At 48.4% G+C, this 18,770-nt stretch overlaps 1 protein-coding gene across 39 annotated transcripts in view; it reads left to right on the plus strand.

Annotated features, from left to right (window-relative positions):
• Positions 1 to 18,562, plus strand: part of Clasp1 (cytoplasmic linker associated protein 1) — a 221,796-nt gene extending 203,234 nt beyond the window's left edge. For 8 of the 39 annotated variants that reach the window (XM_041648595.1, XM_041648600.1, XM_041648597.1 and 5 more), the window contains 3 exons: positions 10,148 to 10,354; positions 12,031 to 12,147; positions 15,871 to 18,556. In XM_041648595.1, coding sequence (XP_041504529.1) covers positions 10,148 to 10,354; positions 12,031 to 12,147; positions 15,871 to 15,957 — 411 coding nt within the window. In that variant the 3' untranslated portion in view covers positions 15,958 to 18,556. Of the gene's footprint in view, positions 1 to 10,147; positions 10,355 to 12,030; positions 12,148 to 15,870 lie in introns of all 39 variants that reach the window. The other 31 variants (XM_041648577.1, XM_041648578.1, XM_041648581.1 and 28 more) reach the window with 9 other exon arrangements.
• The last annotated feature ends 208 nt before the right edge of the window (positions 18,563 to 18,770 follow it).

The raw sequence follows: 18,770 nt of genomic DNA on the forward strand, positions 1-18,770 counted from the left end.
ACTGTGCCATTCTCAAGCATGTGCTTTGTAGATAGCAGTGTTAAATATGGCAATGTCAAAAAGTTAGCCACACCTGACAGGTGGTAGTGGCTATTTGGTGACAAAGGACAGGCTTGAAATGAGATTAAAGTGAACTAAAGGGGCTGGAAAGATAGCTCTGTGGTTAAGAGACTTGGCTGCTCTTCCATATGACACAGGTTAGACTATATATCTATATGACAGCTCTCAACCAAATCTGCAATTTCTGTGCCAGGGGATCTGTGACCCTCTTCTGGCCTGTGGAGCCCTAGGCATGGCGTGGTACACATGCATATGTGCAGGCAAAATACCATACACGTATTTATTTATTATTGAACATTTAATTAACTAAGTTAATATGATGTTTGAGTACTTATTATCCAGCTAGAAGCTATCTCTTTAAACTGAGCATCCAGTTTAAATATTGAAAACCTTTACAGTGGACTCTTAAATATAAGTTAAAAATTCACTATTTTATTTTTCTTTTCCTTGAACATGGTTTAGTAAGTATGAGGTTCTCTTAAATTGCCCAGGAAAAGCGTGAAAAGATCTCCTGTTTCAGATACATTTCCCAGTATTCTGTCGGCATGGGAGTCCTGTCACCAGAAGGTGCCACACTGCCATCACAGTGACCTGAGGGTGCCAGCGGGACATAGTGTTCTAAGGTCTGTTGGCAGGCTTTCTCTGCTTTGCATGTCTGGGCTCACCTTGACTCTATGCCCTTGCCACTTCCTCCTGCAGCTCAGACTGCCACATGCCCAGGAGCGGCTCGGGAGCATCTGTATGTTTAGGTTTGGGGTTTGGTTTTTATTTTTCTTGAAAATTCTTCATCTCTCTCTCTCTCTCTCTCTCTCTCTCTCTCTCTCTCTTGCCCTCTCTCCCTCTCTCTGACACTTACGTATGTGCACATATAATTGTGTAGGCAAATCAGCCTTAGGTGTCCTCAAGTACACCTTTGATTTTGAGGCAGAATCTCTCACTGGCCTGGAACTTGACCGGTAGTCTATGCTGGCTGACAAGATGCCTGCCAGCATCTCCCTAGTCCTGTGACTGAAAGAGCCACTGCACCTGGTTTTTATTATTATTGTTGTTGCTGTTGTTATTTTATTTTCAATGAGTGTGTATGGGTGTGAGTGTGCTCATGCCTCTGGGTATATGCGGGTGGAGGTCTAGGACAGTGTCAGAGGTCACCTCTCTCCTTTCACTCTGGGCTCCAGGCGTCAAATCCAGGTTATCGAGGTTGTACAGCAAGTGCTTTTACTTGTTGGAGCCATCTTGCCAGCCTGGCTTTTATGTGGGTTCTGGAGATTGAAGTTAAGTCCTGCGTGAGGTGTTATCAACTGAGAACCCCCCACCCCACCCCAGACACACACACACACACACACTTGTTTTAACCAACTTGTCTCCATCCCTGGTCTCTGGTTCTCAGGATTCTTCGAGATAGTTAGCTGAACATGCAGTTGCTGTGGTGGCCATGCTGGTGGCTTCATTTTGTCTATTGTATTTTCTTACATTTAGTACTTAGGACTCCAGCCATGCTTAGATGGGATCAGTGGTGCTTTTAGGTTTCTGTGTCCATCATCCAAAGGCAGAGTCTGTTTTCCTGTCTGTTCAACACTTCCAAAGTGTGCCCATCCCAGGGGGCCTCTCTTAGAACTACTCTCTCCTAAAATGGAAGTGATTTTACCTTCCCCAACAAAGCCCAGGCCTTAGTAGGAGATGAACACGCATCCTGGCTGGCTCACACAGAACTGCTCCAAGAGATGGAACACCAGCCATCTTCCCTGTCACCTGTGGATGTAAGGCAGAGACCGGAGAATCTCTGTAAGCTCACAAGCCAGTTAGGCTAGCTCACACAACAGCAAGCTTAAGAGAAACCCTGGTGGGAACAAGGTGGGACGTGGGCATGATGTCTGGAAGTTGTCCTCAAGCTCCCCGTGATCACTGTGACACACACACACAAGTGGGGGATGGACACAGAGAGAAGCAGAGCAACACGCACAGTGCTTATGTATTAGTGTTTAAGGTGGAGGATGCTGGAGAGATGGCTCAGCAGTCAAGAATACTTGCTGCTCTCGCTGTAGAGGACCGAGTTTCTTTCTCAGCATCCATACCACCATCAGTAGCCCCAGTTCCCGGGGACCCAATGGCTTCTTCTGCTAAGGATACTGCATACATATGGTGCACATATATTCCTGCAGGCAAAATGTTCATACACATACTTTCTTTAAGATTAAAGAAAAGGCTGCTATTCAACATTAGAAAGGTAGGGCTGGCGGCAAGACGGCTGGTTTCCTTATCCATGAGCTGAAGTCAGCTGTCGTAGGTTCCTAGAAGAGCTGTAAGAGCCGAGCATGGTTCTGACACACACACTGGAAATGCAGGTAGCAACTTCTCTGAAAGCCACCATCCACAGCAAATGACAAACTACAGAGACAAGACAGGTGGGTTCAGAGCCTAGCTTACAGCTGTATTTTAAAGGCTGGTGTTGGTCATCTTAGACATAGTCCTTTCATAGTCCTATCTGAGTAAGGCATTCTCTGCCAGGATCTTGGCTTTGTAGTAGACACTGCTGAGTTTTTGTCCCTGTAACATTCGTGGAGTTCCTGAGTGCTGTGTTGGTGTTTGCATTCAGCAAACATCTTAAATGGCCGAGCTTGATGCAGCGGGCTCTATGATAATTTCACTCATGTGAACACTCTTCTCCTTTACATCTTTAATCTGTTTGTGGGAGCTGACTGTGAATCTCTTCTTCGACAGTCAGTGAGGGTTTGATAAGAGAACTAACAGCCAGGCATGCTTCTGAGGCCTGCGTCTCAGTAGAACCCGCTGCACCCTGCTCCAAGGATAGGTAGGACCCATTCCTTCCTATACAACCTGCATATACAGGACCATATGAAGTCAGAGTAGTCTGTCTGTCTGGATGTTTTATTTTGTTTTGAGCACCTTCTGTTCAAACATGAGTGTCACCATCATGCCACCAAGCCAGGTTTTAGAGACTCAGTCCCTTGTTGAAAATGTTCCTAGAGCCTATATGCTGTGTACTATATGGCTCCAGCACAGAGAGACAGAGACTCCTCCTCCAGATGAAGAAAAGCAAAATCAGACCAAAGTCACTTGAAAATAGAAGGTAAAAAAAAGCTCCCCAGCTGCCTGGCCTTCCCCAGAAGTAGGGTGTACTTGATCAGTCCTTTGAACAGATAACTGTGGCAGAGGAAGCTTGTCCTGAGGGGTCCTCCTTGAGGTACCTATTAAAATTCCCAACCAGCCCGGGCCGTCTGCAACCTCCAGGGTAGCAGAGCCTAGAAGTCACTACCCCTCTGTGGACCTTGCTTTGTCTTAGCTGGTAGCCCCAGGCCCAATCAGAGGGTTATCTCTGTCTCTTCCAGTTCCAGGATATCAATAACATCAATAACAGCAGCGGCTGTTGAGTAACAAACTGAAATCCTCACAGATTCTAAATCCCTTACGTTTTCCATGAGCCCAATGTTGGGATTTGACCAGAAGCCCCATTTCTTTTGGATATTCTTGCTTTTTAATGAACAGACAGAGTCAGAAACCTAGATAGCATCATTGTGCGGTCCCTAGTTGCCAAGCCAGCAGTCTCCTCAGTGACACCCACCCCTTTAGGCACCTAGCCAGGGCCGGGGTGGGGGTGGGGGCAGTACAGCCTTCAAGTCTGTGGTTAGTCTTAGTTTTTACAGCAGAGAGCATTCTGTGGTCACTAGCAAGGGACCCTGGGGATGGAGCTGACTAGCAAGGTCAGGGTGGACAGCCTGGACAGCAAGAAGGACAAGGAGAGAGAAAACTAGAGCTGGGAGCACGGTCTGGGATGTACACCCAGGCCAAATCCCACTTATGGGGACTGCAGGAGTGCTCCCCATCAGGGAGTCAGTGCAGTTTCCGTGGGGACGTAACCTTTTCCACCTCCAGGACTGTCAGAATGGGCCAGGCCTAGGTGGCACGGCTTCTGAAGGCCGCTGCTGTCGAGGACAGAGTAAGTCTTCACTGGCCCCTCGAGAGCCGTGCCACCTGCCCTTGAGCTGCACGGCTGCTGAAGGCCGCTGCTGTTGGGCGATAGATGGCTTGGCACACTGCTCGGGGGCTGTGCCTAGACAAGTCACCAAGGCTCTGACATCCAGGGTATGACATGGGGAGAAGCTGCCTTGGGCCCCTCCCTGTGGTGAGGTGAGGTGACTGGCCCAAGCCCCCCACCCCCATCTTCTGTTGAAGAAAGTATTCTCATTTAAAAGAAAATAAAAGAAAGGTTATTACATTTGTTTATTTTCTTATTTTTTGTGTGTGACACACACAATAAAGTAAAATATAATTTACCTCATTTCATTGACTAGATCCAAGAGGACATTTAAATTCAACTTCAACAAAGCCTCTATTTAAATCACAGTAAAAATGACTTAGTCCCTGAGGGGCTTCCCGCTTTCAGTCTGTTCTGCTATGCCAGCCTTGCCAGGCCAGCGTCAGGGCTGGCACTGTAGACTTTTAGAGATGGACAGTGGAGTTAGGGATGCAAAGAGGGGTTCGCTTCTCAGTCACTTCCCTGTGCAGCAACTTTGGGGTGGTCCTGTACCTCGCCAGTCCCCACTCTACCCTCCCATTCCACAGCATTGCTCCTGATGACCCCAGGCTACCCAATGAGTAGGTAGCTCTCTTGTTTATTATTAGTGAGAATGTGAGCGTGGGGGGAGGGGCATGTGCACACAGCACTGACTACGTAGAGGTCAAAGGACAAAGGGTAGGAGTCATTTCTCTCCACCAAGTGGGCCTCAGGAGCAAACTCAGGTCCTCAAGTTTAGCAGTAAGTGCTGTTACCCACTGAGCCGCCTTCCTGGTTGTGAGTACACTGCCCTTGGTTTCCTCCCCTCGGAGGGTTTTGAAGCCCTTACTTGTCTGTGTACCTATTTTTCAAGGAGAAGCACCCATCAGGTTGTGGTGAGTGATAAGATTATATAGTCGCAGATAATTTAACGATGTTCCAGTCAGTCCTTCCGATAGCTTTCCTGAGGAGAGAACAGGCATGGACATGGGAAGGGTTCCACCTCAGCCTCTATTAGCTGCTGGGTAACAGAATTCACTCCAACTGGAGCCTCCAGAGCCTGAGCTTGCTTTCTCTCTCCCTCTTGATCTTGGCTTGTCTAGATGACACCATGTCAGGGTGGACCCATAGTTACACTCCACTCTTGGTTGCGCTAAGTCCCAGCTCCTAGCTGTGCCATTTTGCCTCATTGTTATTAGTAGTAGTATTAGTATTAGCATTAGTATTAGTATTCGTAGGGTGTCTCTATGTAGCTCTGAACTGGAGCTCCATATGTAGAGCTGGCTGGCCTCAAATGCACAGAGATTTGTCTGCCTCTGCCTTGAGTGCTGGGATTAAAGACATATGTGACCACGCCCAGCTCTTACCATATGTCTAATGGACACCAAGACGCCATGTCGGCTGTGTTTGTTGTGAGGCTTTCTGACCAGTCCCAGAAGGTGGCGTCAGCATCTCTTTAGCTTCTAAATGCTCCAGGAGCTAAACTCCGAGTGCCCTGGGGAAGAGCTCTTGGATTCTTGCCATCGTTGTTTTTGGATGTCTGCTTTTTTTTTTTCTTTTCTTTTTTGTTAAACCGCTCTCAGTTGTTCCCATGCATCTGAGACAGGGCCAACTCAAACTTGGTGCACTCCAAACCCGCAGTCCAAATGTCGAGAACTTCTGTGCCTTAGAATTAAGAAACCTAATCCTTAAGCAAACATTCATCAGTATTTCGAGTCATGATCCCATTTCCTTAAAAAGCTAGGAGCACAGGAGGATGAAGAGATCGAGGCCAGCCTGGGCCTGGAGCTAGACCTCACTGCGCAAACCAACTACTGTGGCAGCCTTTCCCTAGCCAGACACTTATATCCTTAACAATGGACAGGACGAGTTCCTGTGTTTCTACAGACAGAAGCGAAATCAAAATACAGATGTGAGCTTCCTCCTGCTGTGAGCTTGCTCCTGCTGACGTGCATGTCTTCCCCCCACACCCTTTTTAAAGCACCCTCAGCACTGGTAGCCACCTCGGCTGCTGAGCATGCTGCCTCCTTTCCTTCTGTTCCTTGTGTTTACTTTTGTTCTCTATTTGCTTACATTATAATCTCACGTCTTATGTTACAGAGAACATAGGGCAGAACCTACAGTTCACCCAGATACAGGCAGCCTGCCAAAGCCAGGGTTTGGCATATGGAGGGAAGTCAGAACACTACCTTCTCTGCCAAAACCAGTGTCTGTCTTGAGGAACTTGCTCTCACCCTGGGGGAAGAGAGGGCCTTCAAAGCGGCTCATCTTGATGTGCAGTCCCTGGCAGTGGCTTTCCAGATGGTCTCCAGAAACCCAGTGCACATGATGTGTTTGTTGAAGTGCTTTATGCCTGCACCCTCTAGAGCCCCTGATGTCCCTAGAGGACACACTGCTGGAATGGGCTCCCTGCAGCTTCATGCCGACACCCTCTAGAGCCCCTGATGTCCCTAGAGGACACACTGCTGGAGTGGGTTCCCTGCAGCTTCATGCCTGCACCCTCTAGAGCCCCTGATGTCCCTAGAGGACACACTGCTGGAGTGGGCTCCCTGCAGCTTCATGCCTGTGCCCTCTAGAGCCCCTGATGTCCCTAGAGGACACACTGCTGGAGTGGGCTCCCTGCAGCAGACCTGACAGGGTGTCTTCCCAGCAGCGCACTGTATGGCAGCTCACTTGAATCTCATAGCAACAGCCTGAGAGATGGTCTTCCCGCTGGAGGCACTAGAGGCTGGCGTCTTTGGGCCTGACTGGCAGAGACTGGGACCTGACTTTCTCTCTGTCTACAAGTCTCTGTTTATTCTGCTCTCTACTCCTGGTGAGGTCTTCAGTTCTGCTCACCACACGGCAGTGTTTCTTAGAGAACAAAAGTAAACACAAGTAACAGGATCAAAAGCGTGCTCTAGTGTGGCGTGGGAGGGTCAAGGAGGGGCAGGACACCCATGTGAGCCCTGTATGAGGGATAGGGCATGTCCTGGATCAGCCAGTCTAGGGTAGTGGGCAGGAACAGTGGTGACCATTGCAGTAACTATAGCAGTATTAGCACTGCACAGCATTCCACCCCATGCCAGGGCCACTGCTCAGGTGTGACTCTTCTGCACGCTCCCTTCCAGGGGCTGTTACTTCTGACCTCACAAGACACTTAGGTAAATTTTATCAATGTCTCCTTGCCAGGAAGGTTAATGTTAATGGCAACTTTTCAAGGTAAAAAGCATAAAGAAGAAAAAGATCCCATAATCTGATCACTCTGAGGGGTATGAGCCATTTTATACACTGTCACTGAGATTTTTGTGTGCATGTATTTGTGTGTGTGGACTCTAGAGGTCAGCTTCCAGTGTTGGTCCTCAGATGCCATCTCCTTTTCCTTCAAGATGAGATCTCACTGGCATAGAGCTCACCAGTTCAGCAAGGCTTGTCACCTGCCAACTACCCCAACAGTCCCCTTGTTCCCAAGTCCCAGCACTGAGATTACAGTGTGTGCCGCCCTACCTGGCTTTTCACGTGGGTGCCGGGAGTCAAACCCGGGTCCTCATGCTTCCAGAACATGCACTTTAGCATCTGAGCCATCACGCACCCCACCTGAGATTTTCAGAGTGAGGGATGTCACATGATGGTGTGAGTAGCTGACTCTCCTGGGAACTGCATGATGAAAATCCCGCCACTAACATGGCCAGTCCTGAGTGTGTTAAATGAAGTGGCCATGGCTGTGACTATGGTAGCTCTGTGGACTGATGAGGTATGTCCCCCAGCAGAGCAGTGTTTGCAGAGAAGGGCAAACCCCAGCCACTGACAGATGGAGGAACAGAGGTCTGGTCCTGCCCCCTACAGAGACGACTGTGGGGATCAGGTGGTAGGCAGCATCTAATTCAAGTTCCCAAGTGACAAAACCTGTGTGGCCTCAGAGCCCAAATATGGCCTGGCCCAAGTGGCCGGTCTGGGCGCGGCTACCCCACACCCCACCCTGGTCTACCATGTGACTTCACAAGTGGTTCAGATGCTGTTTCCAGGACTCGTCACTTGTAAGGATGATGGGCCAGCAAGATGGTTCAGTGGGCAAAAGAACTTCTGAGCTGAAAAGAAAGGCAGCAGGATAGGCTGGAGAGATGCTCTGAGGCTAAGAGTACTTCCTGCTCTTGCAAAGAACCATGCATCACAGCTCACAACTGCCTGTCACTGTAGTTTTAGGGCCTCTGGGGGCATTCTTGTGACTATAACCACACAGACATGCATAATTAAAAGTAATTTGTTTGTTTGTTTTTTGTTTTGTTTTTTAAGGCAAGGTTTCTCTGTAGCTTTGGAGTTTGTCCTGGAACTCTTTCTGTAGACCAGGCTGGCCTCTGCCTCTTGAGTGCTGGGATTAAAGGTGCACCACCACTGCCTGGCTAAAAGTAACTTTTAAAATATATTTTTATTTTTTTATTTTTTTTTTTATTTTTATTTTTTTTTTTTTGGTTTTTCGAGACAGGGTTTCTCTGTGGTTTTGGAGCCTGTCCTGGAACTAGCTCTTGTAGACCAGGCTGGTCTCGAACTCACAGAGATCCGCCTGCCTCTGCCTCCCGAGTGCTGGGATTAAAGTAAAATATATTTTTAAAGGCTATATATTTTCTCACTGGGTAGGGTAGAGCACTTGGGAGGCAGAGGCAGGCAGATATCTATAGGTTCAAGGCCAGCCTGGTCTGCAGAGGGAGTTCTAGGACAGGCTCCATAGAAAGACTCTATCTCAACAAACAAAAATTCATGGTTGGCAGGATAGTTTAGCAGGTAAAAGGGCCTACTGACCTGAGTTGTCCTGTGGCCTTTATACACATAGCATGTCCATGCCCACTGCCCCAAAAATATGTGTGTGTGCACATGAGTGCGTGCACGTGTGTGTGTGTGTGTGTGTGTGTGTGTGTGTGTGTGTGAGATCATCACAAGGGTGAAGATGATCCAAGCTTCGGGGTGTCGGCTTGTCTTGTTACTGTGTGAAGATTGGACTGAAGAATTAGTTGCAGAGGAGGGTTGAAGATGAATGTGCAGTCCAGGACTGGTTCAGGGGAGAGCAGTAGATTCTCACTGTACTCCCTAGGAGAGCCCTTGCCTGTGTGCAGCCTGCTATCTTTGTTTACATAGCATTTACCTAAGGTGCTTCCTTGCTGTGAGTCATCCCATTTTACAGATGAGGAAGTAGAATACTAGTTTTTACAAGGGGCGTACAGCACCCTAAGAGCTTTCCAGAAGTCAGAGCTGCTCCCTCAGCCATGTGGCAGTCATCTATGCACTTCCTAAAAAGTGCACAGAGGGAGCTGAGAATGTGGTCACTCAGTTGGGATGTTTGCCTGATGCAGTCCTGGGCTCCATCTCCAGCACTGTGCAAACTGGGCTGGTGGTACCTGCGTGAAATCCCAGCACTTGGGAGGTAGACGCGGGGATCAGAAGTTCAAGGTCATTCTCAGCTATATAATGTGTTAAAGCCCAATCTGGGAGACAGACTTTTTCTTAAATAGGTGGATGGATATAATTAATTAGTTAATTAAAAATTAAAAATTCAAGGTAAAGAGCATCATGAGCGCAGATTCCTGGTCACCAGCTTCCACAAGAGATTCCCTAGGAAGACAGCCTTCTCCCAGATCCAGCCCCTCCCAGGGACACCAGTCTAGAAGACTAATTTTCTCCAGGCTTTGTGTCAGAGGGTCCCATTGGCCCTTGGAAAGTATTGACTTTCAGATCCTAATCTTCCAGGGTAGAGATTCTCTACTGCTATGGTAAAAATTGTCCAAGGGGTCCTTCTCTGAGACAGCACCCTGGGGAGGGCTGAGAAGCCACGTTGCTAAGGAGATGTCAAGGTGGTGGGGCAGCTGTGAATACATATGCAGTTGCTGCTACGTGAGTGGGGACACATTTGGAAACTACCTTGCTGAAGTTTTGACCCCAACCCCTAGGCCTGTACTTCCTTTTTCCACACAACAACCCAGGTTGTTTTTAATTTTCCTTAGCAGTATTAGAGGAAGTGGGTCATTGTATCTGACTTCTGGAGTGGTGTTGGTCTTTTTCAAAACTCTCGAGGCAGGCCCCACTCACTCTGTGGTCCCCTTTCAGGTGGTGAGGGCTGCCGAGGAGGCTGCATCCACACTAGCCAGCTCCATCCACCCTGAGCAGTGCATCAAAGTGCTGTGTCCAATCATCCAGACGGCCGACTACCCCATCAACCTGGCTGCCATCAAGATGCAGACAAAAGTGGTGGAGAGGATCACCAAGGAGTCCTTGCTGCAGCTCCTTGTCGACATCATCCCAGGCCTGCTGCAGGTACGCATCCCAGTGAGGTCCAAGTCAGGCTGTTCAGCATGAAGAGGGGCAGACGGAAGCCCCAAGTGATGACACTGTCCTTGGGACCTGCATCGGTTCTATTTGCAAAGGGTTTTGTTTGCATATTTTTAATAATGAGTTTCATTGTGGCCTTTTCATGCTGTGCATTTTATCATGTGTCCCCTATGTCCTTCTCCTGTCTCTCCTGAGGATCCCTTCCCTCTTCTGCTCCCGTGTCCTTCTCCTGTCTCTCCTGAGGATCCCTTCCCTCTTCTGCTCGTATGTCTTTATTTACTTTTTTGCTAGTTTGTTTGATTTTAAAAACTCAGGTTTTACACAAGAGAATATTCTCTAGTTGATGCTTATTCTAACTTATTGAAATCAAGCAAAGCCCATTTAGATGTAGTGTCCTTTGGTAACGAGGCAGAGGGTCTCAAGAGCACACGTCCACTGACGACTAGACTAGAAATCTTCCTAGTCCTTGACAGCCTGGTGCGTTTCCTACGGGTTTCTTCCAGGAGTGTGGATGAGTCCCTCCCAGTGCTGCACCGATGGAAAAGATGTCTCTCCCTTCTCCTACCCCCATGACAGGATGTTGACAGGCCCAGTTTTGCACAAACACATCTTTGCCCACATGCTCCTCCATGCAGCAGAGGAGAACTGACAGTCCACATCACCCTGTAGCTCCAGGAATGAGCCTTCTGTTTAGTGTAAACATGCGCTGTGCATGGCTTCTACAAATGCCTTTTGCATACCTTGTGTGGCTCAGCCCTGGGCCAAAGGGTCGCAGGGAGTATACATCATGCATGCTTTGCTGTCCTGTGTCTGTGTTTGATGGAGCTCTCCTGCTCCAGAGGCTTCCTAGCCTTCCATGAGACATGGCGGGACCACACAGCAGCTGAAGCAACCGTGTCACATACAGAGCAGGCATTAGTGGGAAAGATAGAGAAGCCAGCTTCCCGTTTCGTGCATGCTGCTGTCTGCAAGGGTTTGCTTGGACTTAGTGTTACAGACTAGATAGTCCCAGGAGGAGGGAAGACACAAAGGCTGTGCAGGGCTATCTGCAGCAAAGCACATGGCTCCTGTTTTAGGTGGGACATGAGGGACACAGGAAGTCCCTGCAGTCCCTGGACAGTAGAGAAATACTGCTTTTAGGTAGTATTTTTTAAAGTGTGTGTGTGTGTGTGTGTGCGCGCGCGCATGTGCGCACACACGTGTTGGTTGGTCAGAGAACAGCTTGAGGGTACTCTGTTTTCCCCTTCCACCCTGCGAGTCCTGGCACCAGGCTTGGCAGTACATGCCTTTGCCTCCTGGGCTGTACCCCCAGCCCTCTCTTTTCTTTAAGCCATTTCCTCAGGCAGTTTGCTCCACTACCAGGAGGAATCTGGATGAGATATTTGTTTCTCCACCGCTCCCTGGGGGTTTTCTCTTTCCATTCCTCCTCCCTCTTGCCATCTGTAATGTCAGCACCTTGTAACAAAGCAGCCAAGCTGGCACCCACGTCCCCTGCCCCTGCGTGCCACTCCTACAGCCAGTCACTTTGACCCTGCATGGCCAGAGCTCTCTGGATTCACGCGCAGGTCTGACAAGTTCAGGGTTGCACTGAGGGCGTCTGGATGCTGAAGCACTGATGGGGGGCGCAGCTTTGATCTTACTCTGTCCCCTCCACTCCCTAGGGTTACGACAACACTGAGAGCAGTGTACGGAAGGCCAGCGTGTTTTGCTTAGTGGCAATCTATTCCGTAATCGGAGAAGATCTGAAACCTCACCTTGCACAGCTCACAGGGAGCAAGGTATGTATAGTATTACCTACTGTTGCCTGCACCTGGGCCACCAGCTCATCGTGAGCCCCTTGGTGGCAGCTCTTTTCATCGGGTGTGTTTAGCTGTCTGACTTCTCTGAGGTGAAAAGGACTGGCTATGAGGTAAAGCCATGGGAAGGTGGTGCTGAATGACATACCACAGGCCTTTCTAACCGATTTTAAAAAGACAACCTAACTTTCAATGTATTTACTGAAGGAAGACAACCTTGCTCAGAAACAGGTTTCCCCCATCTCTTTCCCCCATGGAATTATTAAAGAAATTTACCTCAGGGTGGGCAAGTCATTTCAGTGGGTAAAAGTGTTTGCCATGAAGCCTGATCCCAGGAACTCACATAAAGGTGGAAGACCCTATCCAGCTTCCACACACATTCTGTGGCATGCACATGTGACGCTGTAATAAATTATTTTAAGATTACCTCATCCTTGAACAAATTGCTGAACCGGAGTTGAGTGCCTTGTGGTCATCAGCGGCAAGAATGGCAGCCTTGCCCTGGGCCTGCTGCTCCTCAGACCCTGCTCCATACACTTGGCATGCCAGTGGAGAGCAGAATCCAGGGGCACAGGGCCTTGCTCCTTCTCAGAGGAAATCTTCTAGTGAGATGCCTTTAGAGTTGGGCTGCCACTTTGACACAGCTGGGGAGCACCATAGCCAGAGCCTCACTTCCCCAGAATGTGGACAGCTCTAAGCCCTACTACAAGACAGGATTCCCTCAGGGGCAAGAATAGTTGTTCAGTCCCTCCAGCCTGCCTGAGGGTGCACACTACTGCCTGAGAAGAAATATGTGGGCAGTGGTTTCTTCCAGTTCACTGCTGACATGCATCATAGCCAGGTCTCTTCCCACCACCCCGGGGCCTTGCTTATGGAACTCACCTGTACAGTGTCAGAAGTTCCATGGCTAGCAGCCCCAGCCACCATCTGCATGCCAGTAGCTCTCCCTCTGATTGTAAGGTCATTACCCTTAGTGGCTCTACACATGGTCAGATGTCCCCCGAGAGCAAAACTAGCTGAAGTTGAAAACCACTAGTCCAGAGGACATACTTGAAGACAGATGGAAAGAGGCAACAGAGCACGTGGGGTAAGTTAGGATGAAGCTGGGGAGTGTTGCCTAGCGACACAAAGCCCTGGGTTCCACCCTACATTGCACAAACTGGATTTGGTGGTTTTCATCTGTAATCCCAGTGCTCAGGTGGGAGGCAGAAGGATCAGAAATTCAAGATCATGTTCAGCTACATGATTAAAGGCTAGCCAGAGTTACATTAGACTGGATGGATGGATGGATGGACGGATGGATGGATGGATGGAGTTAAAGGCTAGTCTGAGCTATATGAGAAAGATAGATAGATAGATAGATAGATAGATAGATAGATAGATAGATAGATAGATGATGTGGGAGTGATTTCTTATTAATAAAGAAACTGCCTAGACCCATTTGATAGGCCAACCCTTAGGTAGGCGGAGTAAACAAAACAGAATGCTGGGAGAAAGAAGCTGAGTCAAGGAGTCGCCATGATTCTCCCACTCCAGGCAGACGCAGGTTAAGATCATTCCTGGTAAGCCAGCTCGTGGGCTACACAGATTATAAGAAATGGGCTAGTCCAGGTGCGAGAGTTAGCCAAGAAGAGGGTAGATAGAAATGGGCCAAGCAGTGTTTAAAAGAATACAGTTTCCATGTAATTATTTTGGGGAATAAGCTAAGCTAGCCATGTGGGCGGCCGGGTGCCAGGGACGCAGCCCCGCCACTCGTACTACTACAGATAGATAGATAGATAGATAGATAGATAGATAGATAGATAGATAGATAGATCTGCCTTACCTGACCCAGTCTCTATGTCTTCCACCTTCTTTCTGTTCTGCCAAGACTCTGATCAGATCACTTTTTTCCCCCAAGACAGGATCTCTCTGTATAACCCTGGCTTTCCTGAAACTCACTCTGTAGACCAGGCTAGCCTGGAACCACCTCTGTAGACCAGGCTAGATCTCAAACTCAGAGTTGCCCCTGCCTTCCAAGTGCTGGAATTAAAGGTGTGCAACACAACACCTTGCTCCGATTGCTTTTTTCACTGTTAATGAAATGGGTAGCCGTAGTCACACAGCTTTCCCTTCCTTCTCTCCTCCTCTGCCTCCTCCACAGGGATACAGTGGCCACCATCAAGCCCCGATTTATAAAGTGGATTGGACTTACAAATAAATTAATCTAAAAATACTCCTAAGCCTTTTCTGATATATATGATTTATGCATGTCTCTTCCCTCGTTTGGGTTAGATTCTTGCTCTGTTAATTGTACCTTGGTGCACACAATTTTAATTTTAAGGAATAAATTTGTCTATTTTTTTTTTTTGTTTCCTGGACCTTGGGAGTCCATTCGAGAAATCATTGCCACATCCACTGTCACGAAGCTGTTATCCAGTCCGTGCAAGTGTCAGGTTTTACGCTCTTACATCTCTTAGGTTCAGGTTTGTCATTCGCTTGGGTTGTGTTTTCCTCTGCCCCTTTCCATCCTGTTTGTCTGTTTGTCCTCCCTCCCTGGCAGCTTTGCTTCTGCCTCACTGTCATGCCATGGGCACATGATTTCATACTCCCATGTAAGGTCCAGGAACCACATATGAGAGAGAAGTGTTTGTCTTTCTGAGGCGGGCTTAATTCCCTTAATATGATTATCTCCAGTTGCATCCATTTTCCTGCAAATGACATAACTTTGTTATTCTTTATGGCTGAAAAAATTCCATTGTGTATGTGAACCACATTTTCTTTATGATTCCTCTGCTATTGGCTACTTAGTTGGCTCCATTTGGGTTAATTTTTGTCTGTGGTGTTAGGTAAGATTAAACTTGATTCTGTTGCAGATAGCTGTCCATCTCCCAGGATCATCAGTTTGCTGTAAAGATAATCTTTCTATCACAGTCTTGATACCATTGTCAAAATATCTGTGGGAAGGGTTCCTTCTGCAGGATCTGTGCCGTTCCACCATGTACATATGCATAAGTCCTTAGGCTCGGCCCACATGCTTGGCTTTGCCATTCTTTGTGTAGGTTTTGTTCTGTGTGTGTATGTGTGTGAGAGAGAGAGAGCTGTCCTGCATGTGACCTGGTACCTGTGTAAAAATCAGGACAACTTGCCACTTGGTTCTCTCCTTCCACCATATGGGCCCTAAAAACCAAACTCAGCTCATCCAGCTCGGGAAAAGTGCTTTTTCCACTGCGCCATCTCACTGGCCCCGGTGTTTTGGGATGCTTGCGATAAGGTCTGACTCTGCAGCCCAGACTGGCTTCAAACTGGTCCTTCTGCCACAGGCATGAGCCACCATACAAAACTTAATTTTCCCTTTTTTTTCTTTTTCTTTTTGCAGTTCTGGGGAAAATCAAAACCAAGGACAGCATAGGTTTCATGGGGCCAAGCACACTAATCTCAGATGTGGCTGACATCAGCAGGTGTCTGTAGGGGCCTGGGGAAGGAGCAGCTACAGCACAGGGGCAGAGGCATCCATCTGGGTCTTTGTCTGGGCTGTGTTGGCCCTGCCCCTATGCACCTTCCTCAGCAGCTCTGACAGCCCAAGCTTCTGGTCACTTGTTCTCTGAGCTAGTCAAAGGCAGAGCATCTGGAAACCAACTGTCTTTAAGCACCGGCCTGCTGACCTCTTCCCTGCTTCTTGCCCATCTCCCCTGCTCACTCGTCTCTGTTTTCTTCTCTCTGCAGATGAAGCTACTCAACCTTTATATCAAGAGGGCCCAGACCACCAACAGCAACAGCAGCTCCTCCTCCGATGTGTCCACACACAGCTAGTGGCCGTGCCGGTCTGTGCAGACCCACATGGTGGCGCCTCTGAGAAGCCCATCAGCCGTCTAGTCCTTCAGGGGGCCGCACATAATTTATTACAATCAGTATTTTGGTCCCTTCCAGCTTTTGTGTAGATTTCGCTGGTATTGAATGTAACGGGAGCGAGGCCTGTTATGCAATCTCCCTAGAAACAAAAGGACTGAGAACAGAGCCACACTCACACGTGTCTTGCACCGCCTGCTGACATCACCAAACCATGGAGGACACAGTTCTTAGAACCCAGAGCTCTCCAGCCCGTGCTTGGTACACAGTAGCGTATTTTTTTCAGCCCACACAGACCTGGGGTGGTTTGGGGTGTTGCTGTGTTCTTTATGCCTATGTTCCTAGAGCGTGGTCAGATGGGACAAGACCCCCCCATCTGTGGTCCACCTGACCCCGAGAGAGGCTGTGTGTGTCTTTAGGTTTTGTCTTAAGAGAACTTGTCAGAGTGGGACTGCAGTCTGGGCACAGAGAGGACAACAGCCTGGAGCTGGCCTCGTGACAAACAAGTCTGCCTTTGGGGACAGAATCAGTAATGCCACCAACATTTTCATGGTTGCATTAAATACAAGGTGACTGCAGATGGCAAGATTCCTGCCCAGGGAATCACTGGCCTAACCTCTTGAAGGTCTTTTGACCCAGCAACTAATGTAGAGTCTGGCTAAATATATTTTGATTAAAATCCTTAAGCCAAATAACAATTCTTAATGCAATCATGCAAACTTTTTTAGGCTGGTCTTGGATTTGGTATCCTCCAGCCTCTAGCCTCCCAAATACTGGGTTTATAGACATGGGCCACATGCCCAGCAAAAGATTCTTTGGGGGTGTTAATTCTAGCAGAGCGTGCGCCCCTCCAGTGCAGAGCCCACTTCAGCTACCAGAGATGAAAGGAGAGGTTGGGTACTTGAGTTCTCAGCCCTGATTCCAGCCCTGCTCTCTGACCCGCCAAATGACTTGGTTGGCCATGGCGGTGCACACCTTTAATCCCAGCACTTGGAAGGCAGAGGCAGGTGGATTTCTGTGAATTCTAGTCCAGCCTGGTCTAGAGTCAGTTCCAGGACAGCTGGGGCTATATAGACTGTCTCAAGAAACAATCAAAAAAGAGGTAGGGAGGTTGAGAAAGACCTATGCTGTATTTAGAAATACACTGAAAATTAGGGCCGTGTGTGTGTGTGTGTGTGTGTGTGTGTGTGTGTGTGTAGTGGCTCACACATGTAACTGCCCCCACTGCTGCTGTCCGGAGAACTCAGGGGTGCATTTTAAGGATTTACTATTATTGACTGGTCTGAAATCAAAATATAGCCAGACCAGACCTTCGTTTTAGTTAAAAACAAAAAACAAACAAAAAAAAAAATCCTGTCTGTTAAGAGTTTATTAATGAAATTCCTCTCACCCTCCACCAGGGTCCCTGTGTTGTAGCCACTGCCTTGTAGAATTGTGCATCTCGGCCCGGTTACTTAGGAGTTCTCTTATGTCTGATGCAGTTAGAAGGGCTCTTCTCTGGAGTTCTCTGCCCCACAGATGGTCTCCATGTCCCCACCGTAACTGGACAGTTCCAGAATATTGCCTGATTTCCTCACGGCACTCACGAAGGGCTAGCCTCCAATGTCATGTGCCCTCTTCCACCTGAGTAGAAAGAATACAGTCATTTCCCAGGTCTCTTGGGCTCAATCTGAAGACTGCTGCCCGCAATGCTGAGGAGACTCGCATGCCGCCACCACCTCACGGAGGGCGATAGCGCCACTCCAGAACCCTGACAGCTACTGCTGCCTTGCCTTGCCTCCACCTCCCCAAAGGACTCTGCTGGAAGCACCTAGACCCTGAAGGACTCTTGACTGCTCCCAGAACTGTGTTTGCCTCCCCATCTATCTTGACTATCCAGGGCCTTGAAACCCCCTACCCTGTATCCAGGGGGACTGCTCATCTGACTTCCTGCTTCCTGGCAAGCTGCCCCTCCCTTACTGGACAGGCTCTCTCCAGGTGTGCTCGTGTGCTGTGCGGCCCTGGTGCCCACAGATGGCCTGGGCCCGCCCGCCGTATCTATGGCTCACAATAGCTTTTCACCACCTGTGCAGCTCACGCAGCAGGTTTGTCTCAGACATCTTCTGTTTCTTTCTCTGCCACCCTTACGGAAACTCACACTTTAAAAGACAACAGATTAGAACTTCGTAGACCCCCAACCAGGACTCTGCTAACAATGTTTGGAAGAAATAAATGCTCTGAAAACAATCAGCCACCAAAATAGCTCACACGCATGGTCCCTGCGCCCCCAGATTGGGTGTTGTTTGTTTTGGGTTTTTGGGGGGCTTTTTCATGTTACATCCATAATCTGTATTTATATCTTATTTGTTTCACCTTCCAAGTGTATCATGGCAAATGTACAGATTTTTTGTTGTTGTTGTTAATAATGTGCTAGGATTTGCTAAAAAAGAAAATTAAAAAAAAAAAAAAAAGACCTCGAGTTTGCCCTGGAATATGCGACAATCCAGTTAAAACTGTGTGTGTGGTGCTGTGAGAACCCTCGGGTGACCTGCAGTTTCTTGTCAGATTGTCATCATCCTGCTGTGTTCACAGAGACACTGAGAGCACACGTCTTTGTGACAGTAAAGGGTCAAACTGAGTAGTGCAGCCAGTAATGGCACTTGCTTTGTGTCCTGACAACCTGAGTTTGATCCCCCAAACCCATGTAAATGTAGGAGAGCGCCGGCTCCATCCAGCTGCCCTCCAGTCTGCACATGATGGCCACAGTGTGAATCTCCTCCTCACATAATCATACAATA

Source organism: Microtus oregoni, unplaced genomic scaffold, assembly GCF_018167655.1.
Source record: "Microtus oregoni isolate MIOR12 unplaced genomic scaffold, Mior012 000003F_ref0000135, whole genome shotgun sequence".
NCBI lineage: Eukaryota > Metazoa > Chordata > Mammalia > Rodentia > Cricetidae > Microtus > Microtus oregoni.